At 37.8% G+C, this 19,226-nt stretch overlaps 2 protein-coding genes and 1 pseudogene across 8 annotated transcripts; 2 read left to right on the top strand and 1 right to left on the bottom strand.

The window, feature by feature from the left end:
- Window positions 1-122: 122 nt before the first annotated feature.
- On the bottom strand, window positions 123-9,484 carry LOC113682871 (melatonin receptor type 1C). 7 transcript variants are annotated; one of them, XM_089198660.1, is made up of 4 exons: window positions 9,332-9,484; window positions 9,079-9,136; window positions 8,096-8,225; window positions 123-1,375 (listed from the first exon to the last, which is right to left on the bottom strand). In XM_089198660.1, exon 4 carries the CDS (start codon window positions 1,332-1,334, stop codon window positions 309-311), a length of 1,026 nt encoding a protein of 341 aa, XP_089054786.1. In that variant the 5' UTR covers window positions 1,335-1,375; window positions 8,096-8,225; window positions 9,079-9,136; window positions 9,332-9,484; the 3' UTR covers window positions 123-308. The 7 variants fall into 7 exon arrangements, with proteins under 7 accessions (XP_089054786.1, XP_027055845.2, XP_089054789.1 ...); XM_027200044.2 differs by lacking the exon at window positions 8,096-8,225 and having other exon boundaries at window positions 9,332-9,483; XM_089198663.1 differs by lacking the exons at window positions 8,096-8,225; window positions 9,079-9,136; window positions 9,332-9,484 and adding an exon at window positions 8,782-9,072.
- A 1,824-nt stretch (window positions 9,485-11,308) lies between these two features.
- LOC149050172 (uncharacterized) lies at window positions 11,309-13,763 on the top strand (annotated as a pseudogene).
- Window positions 13,436-19,068, top strand: LOC113682882 (uncharacterized). Its single transcript, XM_027200056.2, has one exon. It carries the CDS (start codon window positions 14,761-14,763, stop codon window positions 16,243-16,245), a length of 1,485 nt encoding a protein of 494 aa, XP_027055857.2. The 5' UTR covers window positions 13,436-14,760; the 3' UTR covers window positions 16,246-19,068.
- The last annotated feature ends 158 nt before the right edge of the window (window positions 19,069-19,226 follow it).

Genomic DNA, 19,226 nt, shown 5'->3' with positions numbered 1-19,226 from the left:
TGTAATTTTTAGTAAAACACGGTGTGGATATCGATACGACAATCTGGCTGGTATAGGTATCCCATGGGTGTAGCACAGTTTAGCCCCCCACCCCATCCATTTAAACATTTCTTGCTATGGTCTGCTTGATATATTGATCTTTAATCAGTTATGTTTTCATGAAGCCGAGTTGGAGAGATAATAATGCATGCGCGCAATTTAACATGATATCAATCTGGCTCATAACATATTTCCAATTTGATCAAGTCAATGTCGTTCTGATGATAGCAAAGGGTAAATGCACTTCAGATGAACGATTGAAATAAATATTACAGTTGTTCATTCACAGGTTGCTGAGAACCAGTTATTTGTGTGGGGTGCGAAACCTCGTTCACTATGATAATATTATTTTCAGTGCATGGCAATAATTTCCGGTAAGCCTTTTGGAAATCGCGGTTTGTTAGCCAGTAGATGAGAGGATTGATGGAACTTGACGTGAAGATCAGAAACCCGTTGAGCATGAAAACTCCACGTGGTAAATTCCCGCCTCCTGTGAACGTGTCTGCAAAATCTATGATGGAGACTGGAAACCAACACAAGCTGAATCCCAAGGTGGCGAACATCATCGTCCAGGTGGCACGAATTTCGCGCGCCTTTCTCGACTGTCGATTGGCTTGACCAGAATTGTCTTCCATTTGCGCGACTTGTCGGTTGTTTGCCCTTATCGCCATGATGCATTTCGTGTAGCTGAATCCGATAAGTCCTAGTGGGAACGCAATGAACAGAAGCTGGACAATCGTGGTGTAAATCAAGTTGACGTTGAAGGGATATATACAGAAAGCTTTGCCTCCATTAAAAGCGTAATATCCCCAGCCCGTTAAAGGAGGAACACTTGCAATGCTTGGTAAAATCCACAGAAAGGCAATCATGCAAATCACGTTTCCCTTGGTAAAGATGGCTTTGCAATCAAACGGTCGGCAAATGGCGAAGTAGCGATTTAAAGCGATCACCGACATATTAATTTGCGAAACAATTCCAAACGAAAACATGAAAAACCCTTGAAGATCGCATACCACTGCGCTGAACGGCCAATCCCCTGAGATAAGCACGCACAGTGTTAGTGGCATACAAACAACCGCCATTAAAATATCGCTCACCGCCAAGTTTGTAACAAACATGTTTGACACTGTTCGGAGGGCAGGGGTCCGGAGAACAGCCACACAGATCAGAACGTTGCCAAAGAACGCTAATGCAATGAGAACAATGAGGGCGGTTAATTCCAGGACCTTAAGTGGGATGCTGCGTTGCGCTAAGTCTACCACTAACTGTGGATATTCGTCCAACGAGGCCACCATCGTTGCAAATGCCTTTTCACTACTAGCTCTCTAACTCTAAACTGTAAACAAAAACAACATTAAGGAAATAGAAATGAAAAAGGAATGTAAATGTTTTGTTCTTTTAATTAGAGAGGAAAAAAAAAACTCTGAGTTCCCATAAGAAACCGAACTACTCGACCTTTCAGATTCTGCGCTATAATGCTTTACCACTGAGCTACAGAGAACTATGTGGAGAGCTACACCATCACCAGGTTCACACGTGACACGAGTCCTGCATACTGCCAAGATCAACGATGTCCAAACCCACGTATGAGCAAACAGAAAACGAAAAGCGGTAAATTCTGACCTCGTTAATGAAAAAAATGTACAGACACACGCCAACTGAACATAGTGAAAGAAGGCCTCTGATGAAGTTGCAACAGGAAAAAAAAGGCACCACCCTTGCTTGTCTTGGTCTGACCTAATTAGGAATACCTTATGAAGCTACGTTCACTTCTAATAAGAAAAGCGGCAACAGGCGTCTATCTAAGATCCATTGGCCGCCTAATTGGTTGCAGCAGGCAGAATAAATATAATAATACAACATCAAACATACTTCTAGAGCTTGGTCGCGTAATCGACTGAATAAGTGCGTACAACGGATAAAGTAATTTTGAAACTAAACGAATTAGTCCGTACAACTAACGAAGTATCGCAATTAGAGCCGATCGAAAACGTACAAACAACTAAACATGTGGCGTTTAAAACTGAGCGAGTACTAAATGCACACAGAGAGATTTCACAACATACTGAAACGTCTGTACAACGACCTAAATGACATTTACTATTGACCAAGTGGGTGCGCACAACTTGAGGACTGATGTTTACATTTGAAAGGAACTGACAGGGTGGTGTTTACAATTGATAGACAAATGAGTGCGTTATGTCCACAAATGTTTAATTAAGAGTGAGGGCAAAAGATTTCTCTTGACGGAAAAAAAGGAAAAGATTCATATCAATAGATAAATTTAGTTTTGAAATAATCTGCGCGCCATACACATCTGCAGACTTGATTCTCTTTGAAATCCTAGATTTCAATTTGTTAGACCGGAAGTAAACAATGCTGCTTTTTTACATCCCATTGGTCCATTGGTACCAAGAAAAACAAAGTCAGTCAGTTCGTTCCATAAGCATTTTGGATATATTTTCAGTCGATCAGTTATATTTTTAAGATCAAGTGCTCTTCAAACTTAATTCTCCTTGAAAAGAAAACTAAAGCTGACCACAAGGAGATGCTGATAAGAATACAGTCCTAGTTATTTGAGTAAAATATCCGAAGGAAGGTTACATGCAGACAAAATGTGCTGAATGCACCTGCCCCTGACCCTAACTCAACGGATCTGAGAAGGAAAACTTCGAGTGATCTCGCTACTCCATGATCAAATCATAGTAAAAAGACAAACTGCCAAGCTCTTTAATGACAAATGGAAATGTCTTATTTCAAAATATTTTGTTCCAGAAATTTTTCCATCACCAACGTCTCAATAGGACAAATTAATTTACCTACTTTTAATTAATGTTCTCATGTTTTTAAAAAATTTTAATCAGTAGCACCTAGCATTGATTTATCTATTGTAGTCTTCAAAATGGCAATTTTCTTTTTAAATGGTATCTACTTTACTGTATGTTTTGTTTTATTGTACGTAACTTATAGATTTTGAGACAAACCCGCACATCAGACCAGAAGAAAGGCGTCAAATTTTCGGTAAGAATCGGGCTACTCGTTGGGAGACGAATAGCAACAAAAGATTATGTCTCTTTTAAAACCTATATGTATACCCAATTCAGAAAGAGTACAAAACCTTATCATTTAAGGGGACCAAAACCATACCCTAGAGGGACACACAAGCCTACAAACTCTGAATAACATTAACTCTAGGTAATGTTTTCTGATTTAAATCACTTTTAGCGCCGTTTTATTTTGGCTCCATCGAGGGAGATGATAGGAGAGCGACAGCTGGGGTATGGTTTGGGAAATACGAGAATCAAACTAACTTACCTGAGTGATTTGGACAAACAAGAAAAAATACACTCAGTGACACAAAAAGAATAGTAGCAGCGACATAGAGACCAAGAAGTCCATTTTGATGACTGCTCTTCTTACGGTGTTTCTCAATTTACCGAGAGTTGTGATAAATCTTAATTTCATAACGGAAAGAATGTCAACCATGAGCATGTGACAACACAGTCAATGACCAATCAGATTCCGAGAACTACACACTGATTAGTCAAAACAGTAAACAATCTTTATCTCGATAACAGATTTTCGACGAGCAAGTCCAAAAAATGACAGCTTATTTTTACAAACTTTCATTAGTTTGAATCAAAAGCTTACGGTAGCTACATTGGATTCATGCACATATGATATCTGCCAGCCCTTTCCAGATTTTGACTATCAATGATTTATTCGTCTTTGGCCAGTTTCAATCGTGGAAAATGCACGTTTCACTTAGCCACTTGAACTTTTTCTTGTGTGTGCGGAATCGTTGCTTGAGTTTAGTTTTGGTCACGTTCCCTCAGGGGTAATTTGTGCTGCATTCATAAACTTCCCCAGATCATTTCTTCCGATCTTAATTTCAAGCGGCAAACGAACGAGCTAATGAAAAATAGGATATGTGGCAAAACTGGCCTTGGAAAAAGCTGTTTCTTATGTTATGAGTTCACCTTTTTTAAAAACAAGCTTCTCCTAGTTCCATCCTTTCCCTTTTAACGTAAAAATCTGTTGAAGTGCTGGAAAATAAAGCATCCTGATCATCGGCAAAAAATGAAAGTAATTAAATTATCACTTGTATTTATGATTTCAGATATCGAAGGGAAAGCAATAGATTGGAAATCGGCCTGCGGATTTAAAACTCAGACCGGTTATCTGTTTATTCTGAATGAAACATCCAATTAAAGAAATTTTCATTATCTTCCATTATTTCAGATTTCGGTTAATTTTACTGAAAATTTTAATGGCAAACCCCTTTCATTCCCATGAATTTTTCATCTAAATTATTGACAGTGACATAGTCAGCTACATGGAACATCTTCACATGTGTGAAGTCCACCTTTGTCTTCATTATTTTGACAATAAGTGAAACTTTTTTTTTTCATTATTATGAAAATAAGTGAACGTTAAAGTCTTCGGTCAAAAGGTCATAAAATCAGACATATCGGTGCATTTAAAATTCAACATATCTACGAAATCCAAGAAAACTTCCCCCAAAAATCGTTTCTGATTCGATCACCCGTTCTTATTAATCCTAATCCATAACTTAAATTCAAATCGATCGTTAAATATAGATTTGTTTGCCAAACCAATTATTTTCGACGCATGCAAGACGAGATTCGTGAAAATAGGTTTCATTTTTACATGTTTTTCATTACTTCGTTAATACCCTGATCAAATTGATCATTAAATATGGATTTGTTTGCCAAACCAATTATTTTCGACGCGTGCAAGACGAGATTCGTGAAAATAGGTTTCATTTTTACAAGTTTTTCATTACTACATTAATACCTTAATTTGCACAGAAAGAGAACGAAAATACCCTTAGTGGAGGAAAAAATGCTGCACTTAAAACTGCATCTATATTTACTTCTGCAAATTGAACACTGGCAAAGTTGCTTGATGAAATGTTCACGAACAACTTTTAGAAAAGTCTTGAAATTTGAATTGTTCTTCCGATCTTTCTCCTAATGAAGTGAGCGTGTACAATTTACAATTAAAACAATGACAAATTGAAGATTTTAACGGCACAATTATTCCCCCCTGATGTTACTGAAACTGTTCTTCATATAGGAAATTGATAAACAACATTCCAATTACCGTCAAAATTTGCGTGAAATTTATTATGAAATGTGGATATCTAACTAAAATTTCCAACAAAGGGGGTGGAAGAACTCTGGATCGCAAAACACGCAAATTTCTGAATTTGACACGAAAAATATCCTTTGAATGAGAGGAATTCTCTGTAAAACTTGTGATTTTTATCCCTGCCACTAAAAAAAATATACATAAAATTAATGGCACTGTCCACTATTGAGAATAACAAAGAGTAACCTGACCTTTCGAAAATTGTCCTCGAATAAAACTATGGACACCCCTCTGTTGAAACTTTCCTCGCATCCTGTCTGCCTATCGTCGACGTAATGGAGTCTAACCCCTCCTAGCGAGCTGTTTCGATATTTGCAAGCTAATCAAAAGGCAATTTCGGTCTCATGTGTTTTGGCGATAAACAGGGCAACGGCTGTCTGAGAGCCTTTGACATGTCATTCTCGCCATTGGGACTTGTGCGGCCAGGTTACTGAGTTGTTTGCCACGTAAAGGAAAGAACTATGGATCGAGAACACAATTACATCCTATTGTCACTCGAAAAAATAAATAACTTTTAAAAGCCTGACTGGGTTATTTGAACGGTGGCTATTGCTATCCACTGGATAAATCTCTACCCCGTGGATAGTACAATACATTTTTTGTGTGGCTTGATAGCAAGTTATCCGTTTGCCTCTGAATATTCCTCAGTTTAAATTGTTCAAAAAGTGATTAGATTAACGCTATTGCGCGAAAATAAAATAGCTACAGGTATATTCAATTCCTGCGAATGAGAAGCCAATACGTTGTTTCTTTATATTTCATTGCGATTTACAATCGAACGCAGAGTTTACAATTAAAATTATAAATCACAACAAGGAAGTTTAGGGTATGATATCAGTAAAACAGAACCAGTCCACCGCAGATAGTGACTGTCAGTCGCTAACAGACACAATTCTAAGTTCCGAGCGGGGACAGTGTGACTTGGCAGCGTTCAGACGAAGGTAATGTTTCATTTCATATCCAAACAAATGGATCGTCCATGTTGTGCAATAAAAAAAATCATTCGCTTTGTAGATTTGTCCGTAATGATTACCTAAAACCAAACTGGATGCAAGTAATTAAACCTCTCTTCAAATTTTAGATAGAAAACATCTAGTTTTTAATCTCAGTAAGGGCTCGTTCCATAAGATTCATCTAAGAACAAGTCTAATTACAGATCGAGGTAGCGTGTCCTGTTAGGCGGCGAAACCCCATAACTATGTGTGCTCACCATAAAAGCCTGCTGGCAAATACATTAACAGACACAGCCTATTCAATAATACCCTGCAGGAAACTGAATGGTTATTTTGAAAAACAGAGGAAGGTCTCCTTCTAGAAAAGCATTAAAATTTGTGTTTGACCATCCCACCATTCACACGAAATCTACATCTTAAATAGCCTGAATGCATGTGTTCAGGCAACCAGCTGGGCTGATAAATTTCATTCTCTCTGAAATTTGTGTGTTCCAACAATTAGTGGATTAATATTATGTACCGTTTCAGTCCTCAGTGCAGAATATAGACTGAAATTTTAAAAAAAGTTAAAAATTGGACAATAACGTACAGTGAAATTTTTTTTTCCAAAATATATTTTTTCCTGACGTCGTTCCTCAGCGACTCAAAACTCTATTTCAACTTATTTACCTTGATATTAAAATGAATTTTTGCGAAAACTTTAATTTTCTTTTTCCTCAGTGAGTCATACGTTTGTGAGAACTCACTTCCAGTCTCTGGACATCGCAAATTAAAAATGGGAAGGAAAATATAGCTGGTGAAAGAATAGAAGTGTTGAACTTCCATGTTTTTGTTTGCAAATAGTGAATAAAACTTGATGGTCTGAATTTGCGACCACTAAGTCGCTAACGCGCGACTAAAAGTTACTGCATGTGGGCGACCAGAATTGAAATTTTAATGCAACTTATTCTTCAGGTGAGCCAGCGCTCAAGGAACGAAAGGAGAGAAGTGTTGAAATTCAATGTCTGCGTTTGCAAATAGTGAATGAAACTTGTTGGTCTGAATTTGCGACCACTAAGTCGCTAATGCGCGACTAAAAATTACTGGATGTGGGCGACCAGAATTTAAATTTTTAACGCATCTTATTCTTCATGTGAACCAGCGCTCAAGGAACGGAAGGCACATCTTTTTTCTCTCTCTTCGTCTTTTTTCGGTGCGCTTCTTTCCACCCAAGTGGAGATCGTTCATCAATACCCACGAGTAGGAATATGTTACAAGCAAAATTGCAAAAATTTAACGAACTGGAATATTTCTTCTGAAGACGGCAAAAACAATGTCTGGTTGCCACTTGGCGCCTGCGTAGGAAAGTTAATTTCTTACCCCGAGGCCAGACATAAATTAAGAAGATATTTGTGAAAAGCGTTTCAGAAAGCCAAGTGGTGTGGTTTTTTTATTTTGTTTTTTTTAATCATTTGGTTCAACTTTTTATGAAGTAGGCGAAGATAATTTCCGTTGACCATTAAACGGATGAAAATTTAAGAAGCCAAACAAAAAAAATAATTCTCCGGAAGTCATCTTTCTTGTGGCATAAAAAACATCAAGAACAGTGTGCATTAGTGTTCATAATCATTTTGAAATATTTCAGCGTCACAGAGAACAGATCACGTCATTATCCTCTCCTTTATATCAGATTCGCACGCAAAACAGTCTTTTAATGGCTTCGAAAGTAGTTCAACTAAAAAATATAAAAAGTTATTTGATGAAAAAGTGATTATACTGGCGCTCTGGCGTCATAATTAAATAGCGAGCGATAACAAAAGTCTTCAGTCTCAAGGAATATTCTAGGACCGAGCATATATTTTGCTTTTTGTTTTAGTTCCTTAATCATGAGGAAAAGTTTGCTTTTGAAAATATAATTACAAACAGCGCTACAAATAAAATTGTTTTACCACTTTTGGCTTCTTATGTCCTGACGTATTTTCTTAAGTTCCAATCTGAAGTTGCCTCTTCCAGTAGGTAGGTGAGTCTACAGAAGGAGATCTTGTGATAGGTTCACATCGACTTGCAAAACAGACGAATCTGAATTTAATCAAGGATTATCACTGACATATGTGCGAATTAATCGATACATTTTTCCTCTAATAAATCGAATTCAATTCATGCTAAGTTGTATTTTTGCCCCTTTACAAGTATATTTTTAAAAATGTTACCCATGCCTGGAGGATTTAAGACAACTTTCCTCTTTTTGCATGATCTTGACAAAAAATGTAGATTAAGTTCAGAGCCACCTTAAATCTTCGAAATATTGAGTTAGTTCTTTGCCTGCTGGTTGTTGTTTGATGTAGCACGAACTCGTTCAAAATAAGGGTCTTTTCGAGTAGAGTTTTTGGCAACCTCTTCCCTGATCGATAAATTAACAAAAGATAGCAAAGACGTTACACAAATCCATTACGGAGCAAAAAAATAGAAATCTGTATGTTGCTAAGAACGTTGCTAAAAATAGGGAAAAAATTTGTTGTCAATGTTGTCATTTTGAATCCAAGTTAATCCTCTAAATCTCTAAATACTTTCATCACTTTTTGATTCGTTTTTAGCTCTGTTGTGTCTTTTTCTACTCTAGAACACTATACCTTACATGTTTCCTTCTTTTTCAAGTCAATTACCCCTGACGCTACTGAACACCGACTAAAGATTATTGTGCCTAACAATCCTTTTGACCTCTGAATCCTTAGAGCATTACCGCTGAATGAACACTAGGATATCCGCTTGGATATCACCATACAGTTAAAAGCACATTATTTCAAAGGAGAGAAATCTCGATATCAAAGTAACCTTTAGCTTCTTAGAGGAAAAAAATGAAAAAAAAGGGAGAATAAAAGAGAACAACAAAAAAGCAACGACGGTCGAGGACAACAAAATTAACAAGACTTACAAATGACAGGATCGGAACGCTTAGGCTGGATTTTTCGGCACAGTCAAGCCGCTGCAATCTGTTAAATAAAGCATAAACTTCAGTGGTTCTTTATGAAACCGCATAAAAAGGAAAAAAAAGAACAGGAAGTCTGTTCAGCTAAGAGAAAAGAAACGGAAAAAAACAGTATGTCAAAAAGGCCTTTAAAGGTAAGCTGTCTGGCAAAGAGCCGCGTGAATAACCCGTAGGCCGGTTGTCGTAACTAGTCAACCACCTCGTTCCAAAATAAGCTTGAAGACGTTTGAAGACTGATCTGTCGCTATTTTCCAAATGGCTCGACAATCCTTTCGCTTCGATGATCAGTGGCGAGACTAAAATGTGACTTGGCTGCCTCAAAAGCTAGTGTTTTATTTCATACAGAATTAGATGGACAGCACACGCTTTCTTTCTTATTATTGACGTACGTGTAATTAATGAAATTGTGTCTACCATCACTGTGCTTTTAGCTTTTCAAGCTTAGAAAAGGTTCCGGCTTCTTTCGTATTTTCCTAATAATGTGAAAATAAAGGAAAGGTTTAATGGAAAGGAGATTAAACGCGACGCTAAAAGACTGACACTGAAAGAAGCAAGGTTGGTTCTTTTAATGCAGAACGTCACACATTATCATCGCTTAAGGAAGCTGTACTACAAATTGAGATATTGTTGTCTTTTCAGCCTTCCAGAATGCGTCTTAAGTCGGTAGACCTTAAGCCTACCGTCACAACGTGGAGACGAAACTTAAGTGGAGAAAACTAAACGGCCTATATTACGATTTGCGAAACAAACTATGTACGTGATAAGGAGTTAAAGTGAGAAAGCGAATTATAAAAACATAAAAAAAAATTAACGTTACAGAGGTAATTACAGAAGAGTGGCTTCGCATAAAAATCGGGTAGAAGACCGCAATGTAATCAATCCCCATTCAGCTTATACCATTTTTTTCAATTAAGTGTAAGTAAACTTTTTTTTACGCCAATTTAATTATCTACCATTTCACCTGTTTGAGAAAAAAGATTTAACAAGATTCAAAACCAGACCAGTCAAAATTGTAATGTACAATTGTTTTTCACATAGTACAACATTTGAAAGTATTTGGGTCGATTTTTAAACTACATGTAAAAATTAATACAAAATTGATGGGAACGTGAAGGATGGAATAAAACAGAACGTTAAAAATTTGACTGGCGGAGTTCTAACCAGACCGACCACCGCTACTTATACAATAACTGAGATAATACGAGCGCCCTTAATCGGTGAAAAACCTATCGTTTAATGCAGCGGTAAACCGTGTAAAGCAACCTTGTAAGCGAACTTGCTATTGGTCTACCGGCGTAATATTGGGAAAACACCTCTGGCTTGCTATTTACAAACTCTTCTCGTAATCTCTCAGCATTCTGCGCGGGTTTTAAATCCGGTAAACCGATGGAAAAGGTCCTCAATAGGGGATGGTTCTGAAGATACACGTTTTTTTCTTTTTTTTTTTCGATTTTGACGGTTATACTTTACGGCCACTGACGGTTGACGTATACATATTTGTGCCTCCAACGGTTGACGGTTATCAGGAAGATATTTTTTATTAATACGATTAGAACATATTCAGACCTGAAATTAAGAGATCCTCGCAGCTAAGAAACACTACTGAAACGAGTAGTTGTTAATAGGACCTGAAAAAAATTTTCAGGCCCGTACGGGATTTGAACCCATGACCTCTGCGATACCGGTGCAGCGCTCTACCAATTGAGCTAACAAGCCAACTGGGAGCTGGTCAATGAATTGGGTCCAAATAAACATCCAAGTGAATGAAGATTTTAGATATATGAAAATTCACATATTTGCAACTACTCGTTTCAGTAGTGTTTCTTAGCTGCGAGGATCTCTTAATTTCATCTTTCCACCGCAGTGCAAATATGTGAATTTTCATATATCTAAAATCTTCATATTCAGACCTATTCAGGTTTTTCTGAAAAAGTGTATTGAAGTGGAATTCCGGCCAAGACCTTTAACGATAATTAATCAATAGCTTCAAGCAACACCTTGGTTCCCGATATTGTAGGTGTAAACGACATTACCAGTATCGCGGGACGCTCGTTATTTATGAACCCAGTAGTGAGTTAGCTTTCTGTAAAGACTCTGTAGCACAGTGATATGGTGTCAGAACGCAGACTCCGAAGGTTTAAGGTTCGATTCCTCATAGGGATTCAAATTTTTTTCTATGACTCAAGATCGTGAAAAGACGAAAAAAAACATCTTTTTCAGCATCGGCAGAGCTTTGCCTAGTCCTTGTCCAGAAGGTGAACGAAATCAGGGGATTGGTCGAACACGAACGCAAGCGCCTGTTTCGCATTTCTTCGCTTAAAAAATAAGTAAATATTAGAAATAAAACAGCGATGGAAGTTATAATCACACTATAGATCAATACGTATGATCCAATAACGTAATGCAAAGGGAAAAAGATTTTGGAACACTTCTCACCATTTCGCCCGCTCTTTCCGTCTCTGGACAACAATTATGGTAGATCCAAGGTAATTTGGTATTATCAACTGCGCTGATGACGATTTCAATTTCTTACATGAAAATTAATGCCAAAATTTCAATTCACTCGTTTATGAAAACTTCCAATGTACCTTACAAACCCAGAATCATGGTACAGATAGTATTGAGGTAAAATAGTTAATGATTAATACTAACAGACATGATGGAAAACTAAGTGCGATTTATTTGGCCTGAAATCAATTCTAAAAAACGTGAATATTAAACTTAAAGATGAAAGTAATAATATTTCAACCAAAAAAGTTATTTTCAGTGAAATTCAAACGGATAACAATAGCAAAAGCCTTTTGTCAGTTATCAGTAAATCTAACTTCAAATGTCAGTTGTCTGTTAACATTTCTGGTGTTTGTCAGTTGTCAGTCAACCCCGTTCAGACCCTCTGACAAATCCCTTACAGATGTGATAACAATTTTACGCCAAATTTTAATTCCACATGCTGGATATACCTAAAATATATTAGTAGGACATCTTTACTTTGTTGTTTCTTTTTTTTCAGTACTCTATCATGTGAAATCAATTGTATTTAACTAGTTTAAATAATGTCACCTTTTCATAATTTCAGTATTTGTAAAAGGAACATCCAATTGAAAAAGGACACGTTGAGGCTTCAAACTCGTCATTATAAAAGTGTCCAAAAATTCTGACATCTATTGAAAAAAAGGAAAAAGAAGTCAGCAACAAGCTAAGGGAGACAAGATCTGCTTCCACAAAACCGAAACAGAAATTGCAAGGGAACAGCGAAATTGTCGACAAGGGGAGACTTTTGCATATAGTCGCAATGAACACAATCAAAGAACCTTAATTTTTATGGCTTGTTTTAGATAAATGCAACATGCATGTTTGTTATTTAATCAAAGGACACCTGTCGCATTACATCTTATTTTCAATATTTTGCTTGATTGTAGCCCTCCAACAAACTTGGCTGTCTCACTAACTACACTTTCTGACTGGAATGTTCTCTCAGGTGAAGCCGATAAACTGATTTCACGCAAGCACTTTTCAAACTACAAGTATGATTTTCATCTCTGGAGCGATGACTCTCCCACATAGGTTGCGTGTTTGTTATCTAATCAAAAGACACCTGTCGCATTACATCTGATTTTCAATATTTTGCTTGATTGTAGCCCTCCAACAAACTTGGCTGTCTCACTAACTACACTTTCTGACTGGAATGTTCTCTCAGGTGAAGCCGATAAACTGATTTCACGCAAGCACTTTTCAAACTACAAGTATGATTTTCATCTCCGGAGCGATGACTCTCCCACATAGGTTGCGAAGAGAGGCAAATGGGGGCATTTACACCTGGTGCCAACAGAGAGCAAGCCAAGGGCTTACGTCATTGCAAAAAGCCTAACAGCAAGCGGTTCTGGAAGTACCAGTCTGATATAGATAACCATGTTATAAAAAAATGAACATGATATTACCAATGTTTCAGGGTTAGTTGGGGACAATGCCTCGACCCAAAACACCAGCTAACAACACCAGAAATTTTGGAAAGGAGGTGATTTTGTAGGATGCTACCCACATGTACTAAACATTATGCTGGGATGGATATGCTAGGCTGGGTGTGGGGCCAAGGGTGACGTGAACAACCCCTAAGTTTTACAATTGTTCCATAAAATATCCAAGCCAATACAAAGTTATATATGTTTCTCTAGGTATTCTAAGTAAAGAGCCACCCCTTTCTCAGACATTTATTGACACCAAGTGGACTTATTATCGTAAAACTCTCCAGTGGTATCTTAAGTATGGAAAAGCTTTTTTTTAGGGCTCACTGAGCGTCTCCCTCAAAGACTCCCAAAATCAGATAGCCACAACATTATTTGGCGAAATGTCATTAAGCTGAGATCCAGTCCTCTGATTCACTTTGAAATCAAATTTTTGTTGGTTTTTGAAATCTTCGATATCATCCCCTCTATGAATACATCCCAAGCTAGCGATGCAGAACTTGGATTCTCAAATGGTTACCCAGCATGGCCAGCAACTGTTCTGAAGCACCATGAAACTTTAACTGAAATGTTGATGTCTCCATAGAATATTTTCCTCTAACATCACAACAGGTGAATATGTCACTGAAGGACCCAGCAGTTATTAACACTTTAACTCCCAAGATCTGATCGCCAATTGACAACGACTAAACTGTAACTGACAAGAGAGGGGCATTGGAATTTACGGTTTTGCGGTTTTGCGGTTTTGGCTATTTTTTAGATCGGTTTTTGTGCCAAAAAAAACTTCAGTTTCTAGGTTTTGGTGTTCATTGCGGTTTGCGGATTTTTCGTTTTTTTAGTATCCGGTTTTCGGTTTTCGCGAAAAATATTAACGGGTTTTCGGACTTGATATCCGATGCGGTTTTCGGTTTTTCCTATTTGACCTATTTGGCTTCCGGTTTCTCTACGATCTGAGCGACAATTACGCTCCTCCACTGATCTTGAATAGCAGCTAAACGCAAATGTTATTAAATTTAAATATCGCAGGGATCCCCAGGGGGGAAGGGTACGGCTAAGCGCGGAACATTGCCAGGGTTTCTTTATCAATGCCACATCGAGGTTGATGACCAAGTTACAGGCCACACGTGACTGATTGATTCAACATTCAAATAGAATCTCCAAACTTTCAGGTCTTAGTTCGCAAATGGAAATGTTAGATTAGGGATTTTCGATGAAACTTTCCACAGCTATAGCTATTTGCGACTGCAAAATTGCAATCCTATAAAGGACTTTTGTGCGAATTTCGTTAATCTAACTGGGCTCCATTACCAGCTACTGAGTCCGCAGAGACAACGCCCGAGGTCCTCGAGAGAGAAGCTGTTAATTTAAGCAGTTATTAGAAGATACGAATGCCAAGTCCATGGCATTCATAAATCCTATAATTAAATTAGTGTAGTTTACTCTGTATGTTCCACTTGTCACCACTGTTTCGGATCGATCAGGGTTTTAATTACTGGGATGTGAAAATGTATCGGTTTTGACAGTTTTGCATGCATTTTTCCGTTTTTATCGAATTTTTTATCGGTTTTTCAGTTTTGGATAATTTTTTCCACGGTTTTGTGGTTTCTAATAGGCCCCAATGCCCCCCTCTGACAAGAAAATTACAAAAATGCGGTTTTGAACGAACATGACAGTTCTGGGTTACGTAACTCCTGTGAGGTTTAAAGCTAATCAACATAACAACGACCCGCAAACTACTTGCAACACAATCATGGGCAGCAAACTTTATGGCCATGTTCAACGGACTCTTTCCGGGCAGCGAACCACCAATACTTATGGTGTTGGTCAATGGATTCCTTCTGACCAGAAAGTTCTTGACAAATGGTTAGCCAACTTGATAACAGAAGTCAAAATTAAATCCAAAGATAAGTTAGAGTTATTGCTGGTTCTTCATCCACCAGCTGAAGATGAAGAGACAGCTAGAGCTGAAACTCAGCCGGTAGCTGCTAACGGCAAAGAAGAAGACCTCGGTCTCCATCCACCGGTTCAAGAATTATTGAAAGCTATCAAATCCGACCCCAAAATCTATATGTTCTTCCATCAGATGTTCCAGCAACAGTACACTGAGCTCCCACATATTTCGGAAAGGACAAAGATTTCTAGCTGGCAATTGATGATTATATTAATTGACTACATCATGACAACAGCTCCAGAGTACAGCAAAGCTGGTTTGGTTAGTTTCCCCATCAACGCAATCCTGAACTGGCCGATGGCTACGACTGCTGGATTTGCTGCTTTCCTCGACGACAAAGTCAACACGTTGTTCAAAAGTATTCTTAACTATTGGGGAAAGTTTCTTTCCAGTTCTGCTTCTTGTTACGTGTTGAATGAAAATCCTCGTCATGGTTGGTTTGGTGAAGATGCAATGCAAGCAATGCCAAACTTCGACCAAGAGTTTAAATGTAAACCTAATGAAAAACATTATGGTTTTACATCATGGGATGATTTCTTCACCAGAGAGTTTCGTGATGGCATTCGTCCAGTAGAATCTCCGGAAGACGATTCCATTGTTGCGAATGCTTGTGAGTCGGCGCCATATCAGATCTCTACAGCTGTGAAACACAGGGACTTCTTCTGGATAAAGCACCAACGGTACTCATTGGACTTCATCCTGAACATGAGTGACCTTGCCAAGCAATTTCATGGTGGAACCGTCTACCAAGCGTTCCTAAGGGCCACCAGTTATCACCGATTTCACAGTCCTGTGTCCGGTACCATTTACAAGACAGAACTCGTGGATGGTTCTTATTATTCTGCAACCCACGACATTCAGGATGACCCTGCATCGCCCAACATGTCACGAGGATACATAGCCCAAGTAGCTGCCAGAGGTATTATCTACATTCAAGCTGACAATCCCGATATTGGCTTAATGTGCTTCGTATCAATCGGTATGTCAGAGGTGTCCTCCAACGAAATCACCGTTGAAGAAAAGGATAAAGTGAAGAAAGGTGACCAGCTCGGTATGTTTCACTTTGGTGGGTCCACGTATCTACTGATATTTCGCCCTGAAGTAAATATCAAGTTCGATACGAGAGGTCAAATGCCAGGTCTAGATACCGAAAACATTCCGGCTAAATCGAAAATTGCAACCGTGCATCCAGCAATCTAAGCGACTAGTAAGGATTTTGATGAACAGCTTGATTTTATCAATGTTCAGTATGAACATAACAATTCTCTTTCTTTCCTCTTAGGAAAAGTCTTTTTGTAATAATGAAATTGATTTTTTTTTTTATCAAAGGTTATCATTTTTTTTTTATCAAAGGTTATCATTTTTTTTTTATCAAAGGTTATCATTTTAGCTAAATTTAGAAGTGTTTAGCAATTATTTAAATTAGGAATGTTCTGCGGGCTTAGATTTTGTGAATAATTTAGGAATGCAAGATTATCCTGGAATCCTTATGGAGTCTTGTGAGCCTTGGTTTGTTATGTGCTGCAGCAAGACCACACATTTATATTCACCATTTGAGTGATTGGTCCTCAACCGTTGTGATAGGCCTTAATTTTTGTACGATAATCTTCATCGATAGTCGTGTTTGGGTTTGTCCTTGCTAAGCGTCCTCAGCGGGAAGTTTTGTTCAAGGTTTTAGTTCTCGAGGTTTGGAAGTTTTTCAAACACCAGTTGTTTTTTCGAATGTTTCGTGAAATTATTCTTGTATTTGAAAACAGTCCAATAATATGTGGAAAAAACCTTTTTTATGCAAATCTTTTTGTGCCACAAGCATATCTAATAATTGATGGTGTATTTTCAAACCGAAGCATTTAATCACTTAATCAAGCATTTGCGATGGCATTTTTAATAATAATTACGAACCAAAGGTTTCTTAACTCACATTTGGAGCGAAAGGTATTCCATACCATGGTTTACCGAAAGTGCGATTATAGAGAACTTAATCCTCGATGTGTACATTACCACTTTGTTGATTTTCTGATATGTAGAAATAAAGCACTGAAAGTGTGTGAAGGGCTTAGGTGTTTTGCTTTCAACTGTTCTTGTTAAAAACATCACATTCCACACAACACACCACCTGGAGGACACATTCTAGCCTCAAGGGAACCTGCTTGGTCCATTTTTAGTGACACAATTGTCAATTTTGGCATCGTTAATCTCTGTCAATTATAACAACCCATAAAATACCGTAACGTTAGAGCCACTGAAGTTACTGCATCAGCACGTTTTTTTGCCGCTAACCCAACCGTTTAAAGACACTTTAAACACTAGGCAAAAATTGATGAGATTGGATTGAATAATTGCTGTAGGATTTTATATATATATATGTACTATATATACATAAGTTAAAGAATTAAAGAGGACGCATCGATTCTCTGTGACTCTGAGTTTCGCGCCTAAGCACTCGTCAGACAGAACTTTATTTAATGAAAAACATACCTCCTTATGTACAAATTAGCTAAGTAGCTAAACATACAAAGGAACATAATTTGGTTTAATCAAACGGCATCATCGGCAGAGAGTTTCTTAACTTCGTCAGTAAACATTTTCCGAAAAATCACCGGCACAACAAGATTTTCAACAGGAACAAAATAAAAGTTTGTTGTAGCTATACAGACAACCAACAAACCATAATTAAGAAACACATCAGAAAAATCCTAGAGACAAGCGAGACACCCTCCACGCAAAGCAACTGTAACTGCAGGAAAAAAAAACCACTGCCCTCTATGGCTCTATAGAATCTTTATTCCACACGAAGATTAGATCATCACACCAGTGAATAAATTAGCTACTTATCTAATTTGTATATAAGGAGGTATGTTTTTCATTGAATAAAGTTCTGTCTGACGAGCGCTTAAGCGCAAAACTCAGAGTCACAAAGAATCGATGCGTTTTCTTTAATTCTTTAACTTATGTATACTTAGCTCTGCTACCAAAGCATTGAGCACTTTACGCCAAGGTAGACTCTACCCACATTCATTTACATTTACCATATATATTTGTATATGAGATAGAACATCGATCACATAGAAAGCTTCTCTAGCTTCTCTGGGCCCAAGCCGGGAATTTAAGCTTTAGTTTTCTAGGAGATTTTCTGGATGATCTAAACATTGCGCTGTAGTCAGTCAAGCCTAACAAATTCTACCGAATGAAATTAATAAGTCGAGCGAACCTATTTGGTCCATTTTTAGTAACACAATTGTCAATTGTGCGCTAACCCAACCGTCTAACCACTAGGCCAAAATGAATGAGATTGGCTTGAATAAGTGCTGTAGGATTTTAAGGGTTATCTTAGATATATACATATATATTTCTATATTACATTGAAGAAATGTAAAATGGTTTCCGTGTTTACATGGCCTGATGTAAACACGCGGGAGGTTGGGAGAACACGAGATAAGCGTAGGAAACCACGACGCCAAGCGGAGTGGTTTCCAGCTTATCGCGTGGTTTCCAGCTTTATACAGTTGAAGGTTTCTTTATTCTTCTCTTTCTTGTATTCAACTTATTACCTCAGGACTGGCTCAAATCTTTCATGGAAAGTGTGGGTCACCGCCTATAGAGGTGACGTTTTCGGAGCTGTCAATCTCCAACCTTCGTTATCCTTGTACACTTGACTAGCGCATCACGTTAAGCCACGCAGAGCAGAGTTCGCATACTTAGTAGGTACCTTCGAGATGTTTACGCTTTACAAAAGGATTTTCTGACTTAAATTTTTTTAGTCTTACGGTCAAGTTCGGGCAAAACAAAAACAAGATTGACAATATAAAAATTACAATAAACTTACTAACAGAACCAAAATCATAGTTGAGAAGAAATCCTAAGAGAAAATAGTCCTCGAAGACTGTTACATAACGACCGAATAAACAGAAAATTTGGAGGAGAAAGGGCGTACCCCAGGTACCGCCTCCAAGAGAGCTACGTGCTATTCGTATAAGTTTCCTGATTATAAACTCACTGGGGAGGATGAAAAGTACTACATGTTTACACCTTAAGTCACATCTAAGAAAAAGAGATGTCGAACGTGTTGAAATAAGACCGCCAAAAGGAATAAAAAATGATCAACTGGCTTATCAGAATTTTTACTGAATGGCTTATTGTAATATATTATTCATTTTCAACGTCTAGATAAGCCAAAAAAC

The sequence above is a fragment of the Pocillopora damicornis genome, chromosome 2 (assembly GCF_964200805.1).
Source record: "Pocillopora damicornis chromosome 2, jaPocDami1.2, whole genome shotgun sequence".
Taxonomy (NCBI): Eukaryota; Metazoa; Cnidaria; class Anthozoa; order Scleractinia; family Pocilloporidae; genus Pocillopora; species Pocillopora damicornis.
Note: the sequence above shows the minus strand (reverse complement) of the source record. Positions and strands in the feature narration are given on the sequence as shown.